Below are 16125 nucleotides of genomic sequence, written 5' to 3'. Positions count from 1 at the left end.
CTTGGCTATGAAAGTTTGCATTTATGACAGGTGCCTGTGGGCTACTATGTACGAGAGCTGAGGAAATAGAGAACATACCACTTTAGATACTTTATCAGAAAGTAGCATGCTGTATGGTGAGACTAGAAGTGAGGATGTGTCGAGGAGCGTAAATGTTGATGATGGATCTGCAATATGAAAAACAGAAACGCAGGAAAGGTGATAAACATGATATATCGCGCGTGAAACCCTAATAGGAAAGTTTAATGAGCTGTGTATGAAGGGTTCCATCAATACTTAACGATAAAACAGGAAGTAATGGAGGGAAGAGAGGACGTTATATTCTGTATCCATCACTATAGAAAGAAAGGAGTAGCGAGATTACAGATAAATGAGTACTTAAATAAAACTGATTTATGGAGGGTAGCCGCTTTGGAATCTTTTGTCTTATGTCTCAGTTCGCTCCCTATCTGTCGCTCATCAGCACCATTTCGTTTTTCAGACATTTTTGACACCTATCACAGTACTGAAACAGGTTTGGCAGGAACAGAGTTAATTAATAAAACTAATGCACAGATCTTTGTACAATCCGTTTATTACGAATGTCATTCGTATTAATGAAGCATTTTAAAGCTTGTCCCTGTTAGTTCGGTTACAAAGTTTCCGTACTTAAAAACTACAATATCAGTCATTCCCTTGTATACATATACATTCTCTATGCCTCATTGTACAAATGATAGTAGTTTTCTCCGATATATTTACACGTGTACAAAGTTAGTCTTCGCATTTACGCTTGATTATGATATACTAGTACAAATGGTATGGAACAGACGTAGTATAAGAGTATTTGCGACATCCATAACCTCTAATCGCCATGTCAGCCGTAACATACGCCCATGAAAAGGAGAATATTTCACAACAAAGTGATTATTTACATGACTGTAGTTCTCAAATTCTTCCAGAATGAGATTTTCACTCTGCAGCGGAGTGTGCGCTGATATGAAACTTCCTGGCAGATTAAAACTGTGTGCCCGACCGAGACTCGAACTCGGGACCTTTGCCTTTCGCGGGCAAGTGCTCTACCAACTTCGGTAGCTCAGTTGGTAGAGCACTTGCCCGCGAAAGGCAAAGGTCCCGAGTTCGAGTCTCGGTCGGGCACACAGTTTTAATCTGCCAGGAAGTTTCTCAAATTCTTGCATTACACATAAAAAACAAAGGTTTGGTGCTTACATTGGTATCGTAATCGCAGTTGTTTCTTATACGTTTAACCACATACGATTCCCATTTTGCCACCATTTCACCTGATGGTTACTCATATCTGATACACTGTATTGAAATTTCTATTTTCTGATGGTACCCAAACTATCTCAATCTACTTGTACATTTCGTTAATGCAACCGTCTGACAAATCTGAGCTCCACTTACAAAATTATACATTTACATTGGTACTCTGCTAATTGTTAGTTTACTGACACTGTGTGCACTCAAAGGAGCTGATCGGCCTACAGTAGTTTGATAGAGTCACAGGCAACCATGGCGAGATGAGGATGCATTTTCTAGTTTGTCCGCATAATAGTTATGAATCCACAGACGCACAGTCAGCACTCAGAGGAAGCAACAGTCTTATAAAATGCACAGGAAGCGAGTATTTCTGTGTATACTCTGGCCACTAGGAGACAACACGAAAGCCGTTCAGGAGCTCGCAGGGTACAGCGACAACAGCACAACTAATTGACAGGCACCTCTTCTCTTCCGCACAATGACCGCCGACGCCGTTCCTATACAGCACCGTGAATCACGCCATTGGCTGGATTTCTCCTCTTCACGATAGGTTGCTCGGTTCATGGTCCTCCCACGTATTGGCTGTAAAAAAAACGAAGCACTATTAGTCGTGATGTCACACACTGGATGCAGTGGTAAGAGAGGACCACACAGCAGTACTATCTCGTTTTTATGGAAGCAAAAAATTTGTTGCTCTACAATATGTAACCCTATCTAGTTAAAGAACAATTTTAGTTTCTTAAGCAGTAGAATTTATAAAATCATACATAATTTCATATTTTAATTATATTCAAGTTAATTAGAGTGATTAGTAACTACCAACGAAATGCTCACGGCTACTTTTAAACGCCTCATTCAGGTTTATACAGATAACGTTTCAATTGCATTGCTATTGCAAATGGTAGATAACTGTACAGTTCATATCATGGCATATATAAGTGACAGCAAACACTGACTTGCTAACATGGATCTCAATTCATTTTCATATTTATTTGCATGTTCTTTATTTAATGAGTTACATTACCCCACGAATAGTGCCATTGGTGAATCACTGACTTCTAAAGCAAGGGCCATTACAAGGCCTTTGGGCTTTTGGGCTGATTGACCGATGGCAGGTAAGTTGCATTGTCTGTAACAACACTGTCCGTGGAGTGCACTCAGATTTCTTTGGAACTGCAGTCGCTGTAATGGGCTGTTAGGGACTTCTAAAACGCTTGATCTGGAGGACAATTACACATATCCAACCCAACGCAAAAGAAGCTATTTTACTAGTTGGTATCTCAGCCAAAGGGTCGTCGTGGTGGTATGCTTCGCGACTGGCCTTCCAAGAAAACTGAAGGAAACCAGCCTGGCCAAAAAATGATCATTTCGTAGCATTCACATGGGAAGCTATACGGAAGTCACCGCAAAAAACTTTTTACTCTACTTGTGTGGTAGCTTTGGCGACCTCCAAACGGCACTCGACGTGGACAGCAAATTCCTCTATGCTGCAAAGTGGGAAGGCAGCTCCTTGGTTAGCTTAAAAAAAAAAACAACTATATGGTAATTTGGATCTCGACTCTCAAAATTTCGTGTTTTTACACATTTGAACTTGGCATCTACATTTTCTTGCCTGGGTTGATCAGAGTAATCATCGTGCGTTCTGTCATGATTATAAATTCTAGACTGACCTGTCTGTATAATGGTCACTATGCCTTACAGACCTTGTCAAAGGAATCTAATACACAGTTATTTCATTCTTATGTTCTAGGTTGGTTATCCTTTTTGTTTCTTTGTAGCGTTCTTATTAAGTCAGACCATCATTGACCGCTCTAATTAATATTTGCTAATGATTTTGTAATACCTGACACCCACTACTAATTTTTGAGGGCCAAATCCTTCTCCTTATTCAGTCTGTTGTGCGAGAGATTAATTTCCTTATCTGAGTTCATGGAGAGCATTCGTGTCTCGGTCCGTCCAATCAGGGCGGATTATTCAAATTACGGTAAGGATTGTTAACACGAGTGGACGTCTTTCAGCTTCTATACTTTACTATAGCCTAGCACCCCATATTACTTATTTTCATTTGGCAGAATCAGAAAATGCTTCAGAATGTATCGTCTTACACTAGTCGTGATCACAACTAAAAGAGGAACAGACAGAAAAACAAGCATTTTATTTTCAGTTGACGCAATCTGAAGCCCTTGATACTCTATTGGTTTACACTGGTCATGATCAGTAGTAAAAGAGAAATAAAGAGAAACAAACGGATATTTTGTTCAGTATGCCAGTTTATGTGTTTCTGATTTATATATCAGTGACATCAGTAGAATGTATATTGAAATTTCCGGTTCATAACGACCACATATACTGGTGCTCTTCATATTTTGTAGAATGTTAAGTTAATACATGCTAATTTGATTTCTTTTATCTGAATTTATATAAAATACCTTTTATAAAATCTGCATAAGTTATTGTAACGGTATTCCTTCTATTTCAATAAAATATTCATAGCACTATACCGTGTGCTAGAACTTCTATCTGCGTAGCTTCCAGTTTGTGTCTATGCAACTATTTTACTCTAGTTCTTTCATGACAACAACCGTAATATTACAGGATTTTTGTTTTCTTTTTATAATTTAACTGTATATTACCTATTATACTACTTTAAATTTTAGTGCATTTACTGCCATCTTCAGGCCAATACCGTTCAAGATTTTTAACGTTGATTGCTGCAAATTAGAGTGGAATATTAACAAGATAACCGACTATTAAATATGCGCAATCAAATGCTCATTACGTATGATTATTACCACAACAATGGAAAATATCAAGCGAGATTTAGGTATAATTAAGATATTCAGTTATTCAGAAACATAAAAATGATCCCTGTGTAAAACACAGAAAGCCAAGAGAAATGTAAACATTAAATATCATGCCAAACATAATTAACATAACCCAGTAATCAGAATGTCTACTCTATGCACCTCTTGTACAAGTACGACAACTTAAAAGAATTAAAAACAATATGGTAAACATAACTCCATATCCATTAAAACTATACATCATGTTTAACAGTGACAGGTAACAAAAGTAAACTTTTTAAAACAAGTAAATTGACAAATTTAACAAAATTTCTCTCTGTTTGAGATCACGGCCTGTGTAAGCGATACAGTTTTCGGTGTTTGTAATTCTGTCAACTTAAATTACAATGTTGAAACTTAGTCAATCCTGGACTCCCATGACAAAATCTAATTGTATGATCACTATCTAAATAGCGTCCACTGTGTTCGTTGTGGTATCTGATGCTTTTAAGACTTTGAAGTTCCAGCAGATATGCTCCTCATTGTATGTGCACTGGCTGTATCTCCTATAGGAGTTTAAGTACCTGTCAGCTCGTCATCAAGGTCCCACTTATCTAGCAACTCTAGCTGCGTGCGTCCATGAAAGAAAGACGTCCACAAACTCCTTCCCTACTGCCGCCGTACGCCTATGGAACCCGCCGCCCTGCGCTCTGTGTACAAATCAATGCCCTGCTACTTTCAAGAAGAAGCTGTTGCCTCAGAAAGTTTCGCAACAAATTAATATAGGGGAACTCGGAAAGCAACGGGGTACTCAATGTTTAACGATTTTTTTTTGTGAGAAAGGAACACAAGTAAACACTTCTTAAAGATGCAAGAAAATCTCCTTGCGGTAGAACGTAAAGCACGTTTCCTGAAAATCGCTTACAATTGCATATTATGTATTTCTTGTAAATATACCATTTTTTAAAAAGAATTTTGGCATATTTCCCATTCCGTCGCGCTCACAGGGCAGAACATGGTGAGGTAATCTTTTGGGAAATTAACGTATAATCTCTGAAATCATAGGGAATATCATCTTAAACTTGTTTAATGACCGATTTAGCCTAAGCAATATGGAATCTTCGAAAAAATCGTTGCAGCAAGAAAATATTTTAATGTCAGTTTCAAAAAATTTAATAGTTAATACACATTTATTGTTTCTGCTACTGTTACATTATTGAATCCCATTACTCACGCACCTGACGTATTTTCAGGCATTCGAATAAATGCAATGTAGGATGCCTAGTAATAGATCCTATAACCCAGTACTGGCCAGCTAGACATGTTTCTTAGTCAAATATGTGTTGTAATCCATTTTTCTCTGCTAGTTGATAAACCAATGATGCACTGAAATGGTTCGTTGTTCGACTAAATCAACTGTTCTCATTGACTTCAGATGTGTTACCAGTTCGTCTTCTCGTCCTGCAGTGAACACATTTTTAAGTTTCCCATCTGATACGTCAACTCTATAGTTGGGATTATTCTTAGATTGCAAACGTAAGTTTAACGTTGATTTGGGTGCTACGTTAAACTCCTGAGATCCTTTTAAAACTGCCATAGCAGTAGGTCAAATGGTTGAAACAGCCAGTTTCATTGATTTACCATTCCACTGTTGTAAATCAGTCTTTCTGGAAAAACTAGGAAAATGGAAGCATATTGACTAAAATCTATTTATTATTGGGTCAGAATGGGGCACTATCCCAGTCTGTCTTATCCAGTTCCGCCCCAAGAGCACACTTCAGGTTAACGTTTGTGGAGCACAGTAACTGACGGAGTAAACGTGTTATACAACTAATGTGCAGAGATTGTCGTGCATTTCAACGTTTCCATTTAAGAGCGTACAATTAACAATTAACGACTATGTGTAACTGGGTGTCGCATGTTTCCTTACAGAGACAGCCCACAACAATAGGCTGCAGCAGTCTAGAAAACAGCGCAATCCCAATGCTACCCGCTATTCTGTTATGCCCCGAATTTACTTATGTGACCAGTTCTACTCCTGACTAATAGTAAAGCTAATACTAGTACAGTTGTGATACTTTGTCTTTTCATTTTTCAGTCAGCCACGTTACTTTTTTTCCCTCCCATCAATAATTATCTTCTATCTCGTTCCCCTGACTGTCCGTTGTCCACCCTTGCCTCTTGTCTATTGTGGCTAGCACTCATGGTTTACACCTTTCTCATATATTTTGCCTTTTTTGCTATCCTTCCGACGAGTACTGTAAACTACGTTATTTTCTGCAATAAAGTAACTTGAAAATGTTTAAAGTTGTGAATTAGATGTAAACTGTAATAAGCTTAGCGTAATAAATGTGATGAGATATGTTTAGAAAGCCTTCTTAAATGTAAGTGAGGGCCTTGTGGGCTGATATTCCCCAGGGTCAGGTACTAAATAAAGAAATTCGAGATGAAATAATGTCAATATCCGACTGCAGGTTTCTTGAGTTAATTATTTCACTTTTCAAAGATAGAGGTCGTGAGGACTCGTCATTTGGAATCGGTCAATGTATTTGAAATTACAGTACTTCTTACAAGTAAATATACGGTGACGTTCCCCAAGTAGCTTATATAAATACTGACATATACCTTTTACTTTTGGAACAAGTTTTAAGACGACATCTCAAAAAAAAAACGTTTATTTTAGGACTTTTGTTGTAGAATGGTCAATTAAAACAGCTCTGATGTGTGGTGATTTACATACGGCATTTTGATTACATCACATACCAGAACGACTGTGCTAGTCTCACATTACCGCAGTACAATCTGTCGAATCCAACAATGGGGCCACTTTTTTTATTAGCATTGAATTAATTAATATAGCCTTATTATGATATTGAGTATATTTACACATACCAGATTAATGTTTGCAGACCACAAGCAGACTTACAGAAGAAATACAATTCAATAACATATACACGCTGTAAGTAGGCTGTTTAGGTTTTTATATTGGTAACACCATGTAGCGCTGTGTATGAAAATCACTGGCTGTGCTGTGTGCAGTCTGTGGCTGGTTTGCATTGTTGTTGGCCATTGTAGTGTTGGGCTGTTGGCTGTTAACAGCGCGTAACGTTGCGCAATTGGAGGTGAGCCGCGAGCAGTGGTGGATGTGGGGAGAGAAATGGCGGAGTTTTGAAATTTGTAAGACTGGATGTCATGAACTGCTATATATATATATATATATATATATATATATAATGACTTTTGAACACTATTAAGGTAAATACATTGTTTGTTCTCTATCAAATTCTTTCATTTGCTAACTATGCCTATCAGTAGTTAGTGCCTGCAGTAGTTTGAATCTTTTATTTAGCTGGCGCTAGTGGCGCTCGCTGTATTGCATTAGTTCGAGTAACGAAGATTTTTGGTGAGGTAAGTGATTTGTGGAAGGTATAGGTTAATGTTAGTCAGGGCCATTCTTTTGTAGGGATTTTTGAAAGTCAGATTGCGTTGCGCTAAAAATATTGTGTGTCAGTTGAAGCACAGTATGTGATATTTTTTCCAAGGGGACGTTTCAACGCAAATTGTTTTACAAAATTACATTTCACTAGAAAGTTAGTTACCTTTGTATTTCAGTGTCGATGATATTGTGTTCTTGCAAGCCTATTTCAATGAAATAAGCATAAAAATGAACTTCGAAGCCAAATAAATGACATTTAGAGACATTATTTGCATTTATGATGTACATTAGTTATGTTTCAATTTGGTCTTCAGCGTACAAAACATTAGTCAAAATGCCTTTCGACTGAAAATTATTCTTGAGAGTGACATTTTTAAGGGAAAACCCTTCACAAATAACAGGTAGGTGTTGCTAAGTTTTTCTATAAGTGACATGTGGGTGCTACTGCTGTGTAGATGACTTTTCTGTGACTTTAGCTTGGTAGAACGTCAGCCGTACTGGCTTACGTTTAAGGTGTGATGTTTGTTTTCTACACGAAATAAAAATATTAATTGACTGTTTACTTCCATAAATGTCCTCCCATTCACAGACTAAATATTTTCAAAGACTGTTTTGGTGATGTGAAAGCTTAAACTTAGTAATATTGTACAACACATGTATTTTCATGTATTATGTAAGTGGGCTTACCAACACTTGTGACGTTTGCGAGCTATGTTTCGACATTTTCATAAAGATGTCTGAGAATTCCTCCAGAACGTGAAGGAATGTATATGTTAGGCGCGATAGACACATGTCTGTATTCATGTATGGGTTCGGCACCAGTGTCACAATATCTCGAAGTGGTATAACTACAGCAATGGAGAAATAAACGGCATCAGCAAGAAGCAGTTGTGCGACACAAACAAAATTGATTGGCGTGTTTCTGTATCGGAAGGATGATGTCTATTCAAGTTTCGCGCAAGTCGCATAAGAGTGGGGCTACTAGCGCCTCTGTGAGGATACAAATCTTGATTGCTTTAAATACACGCTGTAACAGTCGTCACCGCTGGTTACCTTTGAGATGGGGCGTCGTGACTTGATGTTAGTCAAGAATGTCTTTAACGTGACAAAGGCGCCATTATCAACACCTCACTGAGTTTGAACGAGGTCGTGTAATAGGGTTACGAGTAACTGAATATTCCTTCTGCGATATTGCGGAAATATATATGACGGTAGTATCTGTTCCCGAACGAACAGTTACCGTGGATGACCATGCAGCTTTGCTAGAAATGAAATAATATTTAAATGGACACCCTAGCTGCAAACAGGCGTTGATGTACTTCATTGGGGACATGTTGAAAAATGTGTTCCCCGACGGGGACTCGAACCCGGGATCTCCTGCTTACATGGCAGACGCTCTATCCATCTGAGCCACCGTGGGCACAGAGGACTGTGCGTCTGCAGGGACTTATCCCTTGCACGCTCCCCGTGAGATCCACATTCCCAACTTGTCCACACCACTACATTCGTAGTGCGCCTAATAGATGTTTGCCCATCATACTCATTACTCGTGGCAGATTAATCTACCAAGTCCCGTACGAGTTCGGGCATAGTGTGTGCGTTCGCACAAGAAGGTCAATGGCCGTAAAGCCAAATTTTAAGTGTATATGACGGTAGTATCTGTTCCCGAAAGAACAGTTACCGTAGATGACCATGCAGCTTTGCTAGAAATGAAATGATAATTAAATGGACACCCTAGCTGCAAACAGGCATGGATGTACTTCATTGGGGACATGTTGAAAAATGTGTGCCCCGATCGGGACTCGAACCCCTGCCATGTAAGCAAGAGGTCCCGGGTTCGAGTCCCGGTCGGGGCACACATTTTTCAACATGTCCCCAACGAAGTATATCAACGCCTGTTTGCAGCTAGGGTGTCCATTTAATTATCATTTCATATTGCGGAAAGGTTTGGCAGGTACAGGGTGTTTCAAAAATGACCGGTATATTTGAAGCGGCAATAAAAACTAAACGAGCAGCGATAGAAATACACTGTTTGTTGCAATATGCTTGGGACAACAGTACATTTTCAGGCGGACAAACTTTCGAAATTACAGTAGTTACAATTTTCAACAACAGATGGCGCTGCAAGTGATGTGAAAGATATAGAAGACAACGCAGTCTGTGGGTGCGCCATTCTGTACGTCGTCTTTCTGCTGTAAGCGTGTGCTGTTCACAACGTGCAAGTGTGCTGTAGACAACGTGGTTTATTCCTTAGAACAGAGGAGTTTTCTGGTGTTGGAATTCCACCGCCTAGAACACAGTGTTGTTGCAACAAGACGAAGTTTTCAACGGAGGTTTAATGTAACCAAAGGACCGAAAAGCGATACAATAAAGGATCTGTTTGAAAAATTTCAACGGACTGGGAACGTGACGGATGAACGTGTGGAAAGGTAGGGCGACCGCGTACGGCAACTACAGAGGGCAACGCGCAGCTAGTGCAGCAGGTGATCCGACAGCGGCCTCGGGTTTCCATTCGCCGTGTTGCAGCTGCGGTCCAAATGACGCCAACGTCCACGTATCGTCTCATGCGCCAGAGTTTACACCTCTATCCATACAAAATTCAAATGCGGCAACCCCTCAGCGCCGCTAGCATTGCTGCACGAGAGACATTCGCTAACGATATAGTGCACAGGACTGATGACGGCGATATGCATGTGGGCAGCATTTGGTTTACTGACGAAGCTTATTTTTACCTGGACGGCTTCGTCAATAAACAGAACTGGCGCAGATGGGGAACCGAAAAGCCCCATGTTGCAGTCCCATCGTCCTTGCATCCTCAGAAAGTACTGGTCTGGGCCGCCATTTCTTCCAAAGGAATCATTGGCCCATTTTTCAGATCCGAAACGATTACTGCATCACGCTATCTGGACATTCTTCGTGAATTTGTGGCGGTACAAACTGCCTTAGCCGACACTGCGAACACCTCGTGGTTTATGCAAGATGGTGCCCGGCCACATCGCGCGGCGGACGTCTTTAATTTCCTGAATGAATATTTCGATGATCGTGTGATTGCTTTGGGCTATCCGAAACATACAGGAGGCGGCGTGGATTGGCCTCCCTATTCGCCAGACATGAACCCCTGTGACTTCTTTCTGTGGGGACACTTGAAAGACCAGGTGTACCGCCAGAATCCAGAAACAATTGAACACCTGAAGCAGTACATCTCATCTGCATGTGAAGCCATTCCGCCGGACACGTTGTCAAAGGTTTCGGGTAATTTCATTCAGAGACTACGCCATATTATTGCTACGCATGGTGGACATGTGGAAAATATCGTACTATAGAGTTTCCCAGACCGCAGCGCCTTCTGTTGTTGACAATTGTAACTACTGTAATTTCGAAAGTTTGTCTGCCTGAAAATGTACTGTTGTCCCAAGCATATTGCAACAAACGGTGTATTTCTATCGCTGCTCGTTTAGTTTGTATTGCCGTTTCAAATATACCGGTCATTTTTGAAACACCCTGTATGTATGATGGCTAGTTGTACGGTCGTAAGAACACCGGGCCCCAGCGGCCGCGTCCCACTACCGAGAGGGAAGACCACCGTGTTTGGCGTATGGCTCTGGCGCAGCGTACGGCTTTTTCAACAGCAGTCTAAGTAGCAGTTGGCACCACAGTGGCATAAATCGGTTACTTCAAGGACAGCTCCGAGCGAGACGCCGTATAGCGTGCAATTCACTGATCCTACCCACCCACATTTACCACTTGAGTAGTCTCAAACGACAGCTCGTTGGAGGGTGGGGAGACGGTGTGTTGTGTTTTCTGATGAAAGCTGGTTCTCCCTCGGTGCTAGTGATGGCCGTGTGTCGGTTAGAAAGAGGCACTTTCAGGGCCTCCAACCAATCTTTCTGCATGGATGCTAGATTCACTGGGCCTACACTTGCAGTTATGGTCTGGAGTCCGATTTCGTATGGCAGTATGAGCTCTCTCGTGGCTATGCAATGCACCCTCCCTGCGTATTTGTTCGTCAGTCTGGTGATTCGACCTGGTGTACTCTCACTGATGAACAGCAATAGTGGAGGGAGGGTGTTGGGTGGTTTACAATAGGATAACTGTCAATCATACAGCGCTGTTGCACCCCAGTCTGCTCTACAGAGTGCCCACGTGTAGCATTGGCCTGCTCAATGAGCAACTCAAGTCTCCAGTCCAGCACATATCGGACATCATCGAACAACAAGGCCTGCGTCTTCCTTCACTGCATTGACCACCTAAGTGCGACGGGTTCGAAACTCCGTCCCTCGACTGACATCCGGCATCCGCAGAACACAATGTACGCACGTTTGCATGCTTATATTCAGTATTCTGGAGGTTACTCCAGTTATTAATAGCTGAATTTCTTATTTGCAATGACTTATCTCAATGGATTACATCAATTTGTGATCATGCTATGTTAATCACTTATACAGGGTGGTCCATTGATCGTGACAGGGCCAAATATCTCACGAAATAAGCGTCAAACTCAAAAACTACAAGGAACGAAACTTGTCTAGCTTGAAGGGGGAAACCAGATGGCGCTATGGTTGGCCCCCTAGGTGGGGCTGCCTTAGGTGAAACGCATATCAACTGCGTTTGTTTGAATAGGAACCCCCATTTTTTATTACATATACGTGTAGTACCTAAAGAAATACGAATGTTTTAGTTGGACCACTTTTTTCGCTTTGAGATACATGGCGATGTAATAGTCACAAATATATGGCTCACAATTTTAGAGGATCAGTTGGTAAAACGAAGGTTTTTTACAGTAAAATGCAGAACGTAAGTACGTTTCAACATTTTATTCAGGTTGTTCCAATGTGATACATGTACCTTTGTGAATTTACATTTCTGAGAACGCATGCTGTTACAGCGTGATACCTGTAAACAACACATTAATGCAATTAATGCTCAAAAAGATGTCCGTCAACCTCAATGCATTTGGCAATACGTGTAACGACATTCCTCTCAACAGCGAGCAGTTCGCCTTCCGTAATCTTCGCACATGCAGTGACAATTCGCTGACGCATGTTGTCGGGCGTTGTCGGCGGGTCACGATGGCAAATAACCTTCAACTTTCCCCACAGAAAGAAATCCGTGGACGTCAGATCCGGTGAACGTTCGGGCCATAGTACGGTGCTTCGACGACCAATCCACTTGTCATGAAATATGCTACTCAGTACCGCTTCAACAGCACGCGAGCTATGTGCCGGACATCCATCATGTTGGAAGTACATCGCCATTCTGTCATGCAGTGAAACATCTTGTAGTACCATCGGTAGAACATTACGTAGGAAATCCGCATACATTGCACCATTTAGATTGCCATCGATAAAATGAGGGCCAAGTATCCTTACTCCCATAATTCCGGACCATACAATAACCCGCCAAGGTCGCTGATGTTCCACTTGTCGCAGCCATCGTGGATTTTCCGTTGCCCAATAGTACATATTATGCCGGTTTACGTTACCGCTGTTGGTGAATGACGAATCGTCGCTAAATACAAGGCGTGCAGAAAATCTGTCATCGTCCCGTAATTTCTCTTATGCTCAGTGGCAGAACTGTACACGACGTTCAAATTCGACGCCATGCAATTCCTGGTGCGTAGAAATATGGTATTGGTGCAACCGATGCTGATGTAGCATTCTCAAGACCGACGTTTTTGCGACTCCCGATTGTCGCGCAGTTTGTCTGCTACTGATCTGCGGATTAGCCGTGACAGCAGCTAAAACACCTACTTCGACATCATTATTTGTTGCAGGTCGTGGTTGACGTTTCACATGTGGCTGAACACTTCCTGTTTCCTTAAATATCGTAACTATCTGGCGAACGGTCCGGACACTTGGATGATGTTGTCCAGGATATCGAGCAGCATACATAGCACACGCCCGTCGGGCATTTTGATCACAATAGCCATACATCAACACGATATCGACCTTTTCCGCAACTGGTAAACGGTCCATTTTAACACGAAGCAAACACCGTCATCACTGGCGGAATGTTACGTGATACCACGTACTTACACGTTTGCGACTATTACAGCGCCATCTATCACAAAGCGAAAAAAGTGGCCCAACTAAAACATTCATGTTTCTTTACGTACTACACGAATATGTAATAAAAAATGGGGGTTCCAATTTTTAAAAAGGCGGTTTATGTCCGTTTGACCTATGACAGCGCCATCTAGCGGGCCAACCATAGGGCCATCTGGTTTACCCCTTCAAGCTGGACGAATTTCGTTCTTTGTAGTTTTATCGTTTGATGCTTATTTCGTGAGATATTTGGCCGGGTCACTATCAATGGACCACCCTGTATATGTTACGTAGATCAAATGTACTCTGTAAATTTCAAGAGTCTACATTAATTATTTTCTGGTGTTGCGATTTTTATGTCAGTGTAACTATCGAATTACTTTCGTGCGGTGTCCAATTTCTTCGTTTCCATCTCAAAAAAGCAACAGACTATTAGATATACTGCATGATACTCTCACTCACCTCTGTAGTACATGTCTCGCCGCATGGTGGGACACTTCTTGCCCTGTAACAAAACAACAGAGTTAGTTTACGCGTACACCGTCTGGTACAACAGTACATGAAAAGTGCAGAAGTCCTGATTAGAACACGAAAAAATCACTTGCGACTTCCGGTTTCACATATTTCACTCAGTAAACATTTACATCTCTTCAGACCTCAAGGGAATATACCTCACGATAATAACTTGCTTTCACTGAAAAAGAGCACCCACCTCTGTAGTGCAGGTTGTAAATCACGACAGTGCGGTGGCACTCAACTCGAAAGTTAGCCGTTTCGAATTCTCGTGGTTGGTGGAATTTTCACTACTAATATCTGGCCATCAAAATTAAGGGAGCAAATGGTGGATGGTTTCTGATCACCAATCTATGCTCCAATGGCCTGGACTGCGTTCCAGACCCCTCCACAGAGTCTCATGAAGAGAGGACATATCCCCGACGGGGATATTAAGCTTGGCGGCTCCCTCGGTGATATTCGAAACGAGCACGCTATTAGTTGTCACCGAGTTTGTAATATTTCTGGCTTAGTCAGCCATCATATTAGGCTCCAAGAAGCTTTTCCCAGAGCAGTGAAGATGCAAGAGGCATATAGATGACGAAATGTGGTGTGGCAGATGTTAGATTCGGTACCATTCCTGTGAGAAAGACCGTCTGCATAATGCTTCTGCTCTGTGACTGGCTGCTGTATAGTTATTATTATTAGTTAAACTACTCATTGGAATGACTTCACTTTTTAATATAAATTTCTCTCGACAGCTGACTATCAATCAGTCATTTTAGAATTACTAAAAACAATTTAAATCAGAAACAAAAGACTGACGAAATTGCCGACCAAACACTTCGAAAGCGTTCGGGTCACGCCTTTTCTGGTATGGGGCGCGAAGTGTTTCGGGCTGTTCGTCACTCTGGATTAGGCAGTCGAGAAGAACAGACATGTTGTCTGTCGTAGGATGTGTTTCCAATTTTTATTTAAGTTCCTGTTCGTCACTCTGGATTAGGCAGTCGAGATATACATCCATGTTCTCTTTGGCAGAATGTGTTTGCCAGTATTCAGTATTAAAAGATTCATTTCGGTAGTCATGAGGCACAGACACGTGCCACAAATAGTGTGAAGATACATTTTCGTAAACATTGTGTTTGATCATGTACTGTGCTGTATCAGAAGGTGTTGTATTAAGATCATCTAGTTTTCTCGTGTGGCTATATTAAAATACACGTGTGGCATCCCAGTGAAGTGACACATAATTTCAGAACAGAACCTCACTAAATGTCAGTTTCAGCGTCAAGATACAGAACCTACGACCTGCGTGCTGTTTTATGGGCTGGGGCCATCAACTTGAAGACAGCAGGTTAGTGAACTATAACAGAACCTTCGCACTCCACACAGTGCAGTGGAAACAACTAGGCGCCTCACGTGTACCGCATGCACAGAACAAATGTGCTCAGTGACACGTCATCTGCAGTAATGCAGAGGAGGTAAAGGAGGATGATCGTTATTAATACCAACACTCAATTCATTCTTCCTTTCTTGCCGTAAGTTTCACCCTCTCCCGTGTCACTATAAAACACAAGCATACCTATACGCTACACAAGAGTCTGCAGTATTACACTCATCTACACTCTGAAAACACATACACAACGCAACTCTCATCTATGCGTAAGAAGAGAGCAAAATGACCTGCGGAAGAACAACGTGTTCGACAGGCGGTTAAACCCTCCAACAGGGTATCGCAGCCGGCAATTCAACGCGATATTTACATTTCTCTAAACAAAAAAAAAAATCTCTTTAGTTACTAATCACACATCGTCCACCAGTCATTAGATTGTTTTTGTTTATTATACTTTTTGCCAATCGTGTGAGGTCCGCCGTTTGGACTGATATACGACAAACGGAGCTTCCTAATAAGGGAACAGTAGAGCAGCACGGAAGGTATACTTTTTGTGCAAATGTTTTATATAGACTTTGACGTCATATATGTACCTTGGTAACGTACAAACAGAACGCATCTGAAACAATGTCGCTTCTAATAAACGTGTTCTCACCTTGTCAGTCGACATCATCTATCGATAATGCCTTCTAGGAGAAGAAGCGCACAAATAATTCC

At 41.3% G+C, this 16125-nt stretch overlaps 1 protein-coding gene across 1 annotated transcript in view; it reads right to left on the bottom strand.

Moving 5' to 3' along the window:
• Positions 1–1705: 1705 nt before the first annotated feature.
• Positions 1706–16125, bottom strand: part of LOC126094755 (carbonic anhydrase-related protein 10-like) — a 409556-nt gene continuing 395136 nt past the window's right edge. Inside the window, exons 9-10 of the mRNA XM_049909306.1 lie at positions 13986–14028; positions 1706–1842 (exon numbers count right to left, since the gene is read on the bottom strand). Of these exons, the coding sequence (XP_049765263.1) occupies positions 1802–1842; positions 13986–14028 (84 nt within the window). The 3' untranslated portion in view covers positions 1706–1801. The remainder of the gene's footprint in view (positions 1843–13985; positions 14029–16125) is intronic.

Source organism: Schistocerca cancellata, chromosome 8, assembly GCF_023864275.1.
Source record: "Schistocerca cancellata isolate TAMUIC-IGC-003103 chromosome 8, iqSchCanc2.1, whole genome shotgun sequence".
NCBI lineage: Eukaryota > Metazoa > Arthropoda > Insecta > Orthoptera > Acrididae > Schistocerca > Schistocerca cancellata.
Note: the sequence above shows the minus strand (reverse complement) of the source record. Positions and strands in the feature narration are given on the sequence as shown.